Source organism: Glycine max, chromosome 17 (assembly GCF_000004515.6).
Source record: "Glycine max cultivar Williams 82 chromosome 17, Glycine_max_v4.0, whole genome shotgun sequence".
NCBI classification, from domain to species: domain Eukaryota; kingdom Viridiplantae; phylum Streptophyta; class Magnoliopsida; order Fabales; family Fabaceae; genus Glycine; species Glycine max.
In genome coordinates this window covers 39,815,702-39,817,501 of record NC_038253.2, presented here as the reverse complement: position 1 = coordinate 39,817,501, position 1,800 = coordinate 39,815,702, and the positions used below count along the sequence as shown (strand labels likewise).

Genomic DNA, 1,800 nt, shown 5'->3' with positions numbered 1-1,800 from the left:
ATATATATATAGATAGATATATATATATATATATATATATATATATATATATATATATATATATATATATATATATATATATATATATATATATATATATATATATATATATATATATATATATATATATATATATATATATATATATAACATATATTTTCTTGTTAAAAAGTAAGAAATGATAATAATGATATATTTAAATTTTTGTGATGTTAATCTATTTAAAAAAGAAGACTCACACACAAATTAATTGTGGAATATTAATTAAATTTGTGTTTTATTCATTTAAGAAATTGAGCCTAACTTTAAGTTCAAGCTCATTTATATAACTAAATAAATGAATTTAAAAAACTATGAACTAAGCTAGAATAATTGACGGATAATTCAACTAATATGTAATAGAGGAATCGACATGCGAATATTTTATGCAATAAATGTGCTTCCTGTTCTTCATATATATATATATATATATATATATATATATATATATATATATATATATATATATATATATATATATATTTGGGCGAATCTTCCTGTTCTTCATATGATTGAGATGCCATGCACTACGATATTATTAGTTTAATTTTTTATCAGGAAACCAGATTAATTAGCAAAACATATTTCTAGCCACAGTACTGAAATGATGTTTTATCTATCTGTAAATTTTCGTATCTTCTAAGCAAAATTTACAAAGGATGCTTCTTAATTACGTACCGTTCCAGAAGCTGTGTGACCCCAAGAAATCCATCTGCAATCATATCATAAAAGAAAAAAGAAAAACAAAAAAAATGTAAACCCTAGTCAGATATCAAAATCACCTAAACTGAAAAAAAACTGTTACTAGTACTACAATATTTACGCTAATATATTAAACTATTTTTTTTTTATTAGCTACGCTAAATCGCTAATTAACCATGAGCACTTTCATCATCTAGCAAACCAATGCATATATACATATTATAGAAGGACTTACATCCCAATGATTTCGCACTGCGTTACTAACGAATTCTTCATTCTCATACGCTAATTTTGAAGCCATCATTGAGAGGAACCCTTTGTATTTAGTATCCTTCTCCTTAATGCTTTTGTCTAAGTCAACTCGTGTGTCACTGTAGCCCACCACGGATAAGAATGTCGCCGATGATCTCTCCGGTGTTATCATCTTTCCTGCACCACAAATCATAATATTATTTCTCACATGCATGCAAAGACTTAACATTTAACAAAATTACTTTTGAAAATAACTTATGATATATGTTCATATATAAAATGTTTTCAACTTATAAAGTATTTATGATAACTTATGAAAGCGATTTACATCTTATATGAAAATATAATTTAATTATATATAATTTTCTCTTTGATTATAGAAACAACTTATATAAATATAAATATGGTAAACTTGTTTAACAAACTTTAATTAAGTTATTCAATGGACGTCGCGTAGCAATACACACATGAGCCTGTGAGAAAAGATACATGCAAGTTTAATTTTTGCTGAATATTTTCGTGGAAAAGAATAATGAATTTTTAATTGTGATTAAACTCTGAACCAAATATTAGTTATATATATAATTAGTTCAAAGAATTGAAACATACGAGATAACTCATAGATAAATGGTGAGAAAAGAAATGATTGAATGAATTACCTGTTAGAATGTTGAACAAGAGTCTTATTAAGCCTCCATTGCTTGATAGACGATTGAGCCACAACTCCAACGTGTCCCCAACGTTCTTCAATGAGTTTCTTGATGCAACGAGGACCTTCTGCGCGACAATGGAAATGAAGAGGAGCCA

General features: G+C 26.1%; 1 protein-coding gene across 1 annotated transcript in view; it reads right to left on the bottom strand.

The window, feature by feature from the left end:
- Positions 1 to 1,800, bottom strand: part of LOC102659398 (triacylglycerol lipase OBL1) — a gene marked incomplete at its 5' end in the record, with an annotated part of 8,048 nt that extends 6,248 nt beyond the window's left edge. The window contains 3 exons of the mRNA XM_006601637.4: positions 718 to 751; positions 977 to 1,170; positions 1,653 to 1,800. Of these exons, the coding sequence (XP_006601700.1) occupies positions 718 to 751; positions 977 to 1,170; positions 1,653 to 1,800 (376 nt within the window). The remainder of the gene's footprint in view (positions 1 to 717; positions 752 to 976; positions 1,171 to 1,652) is intronic.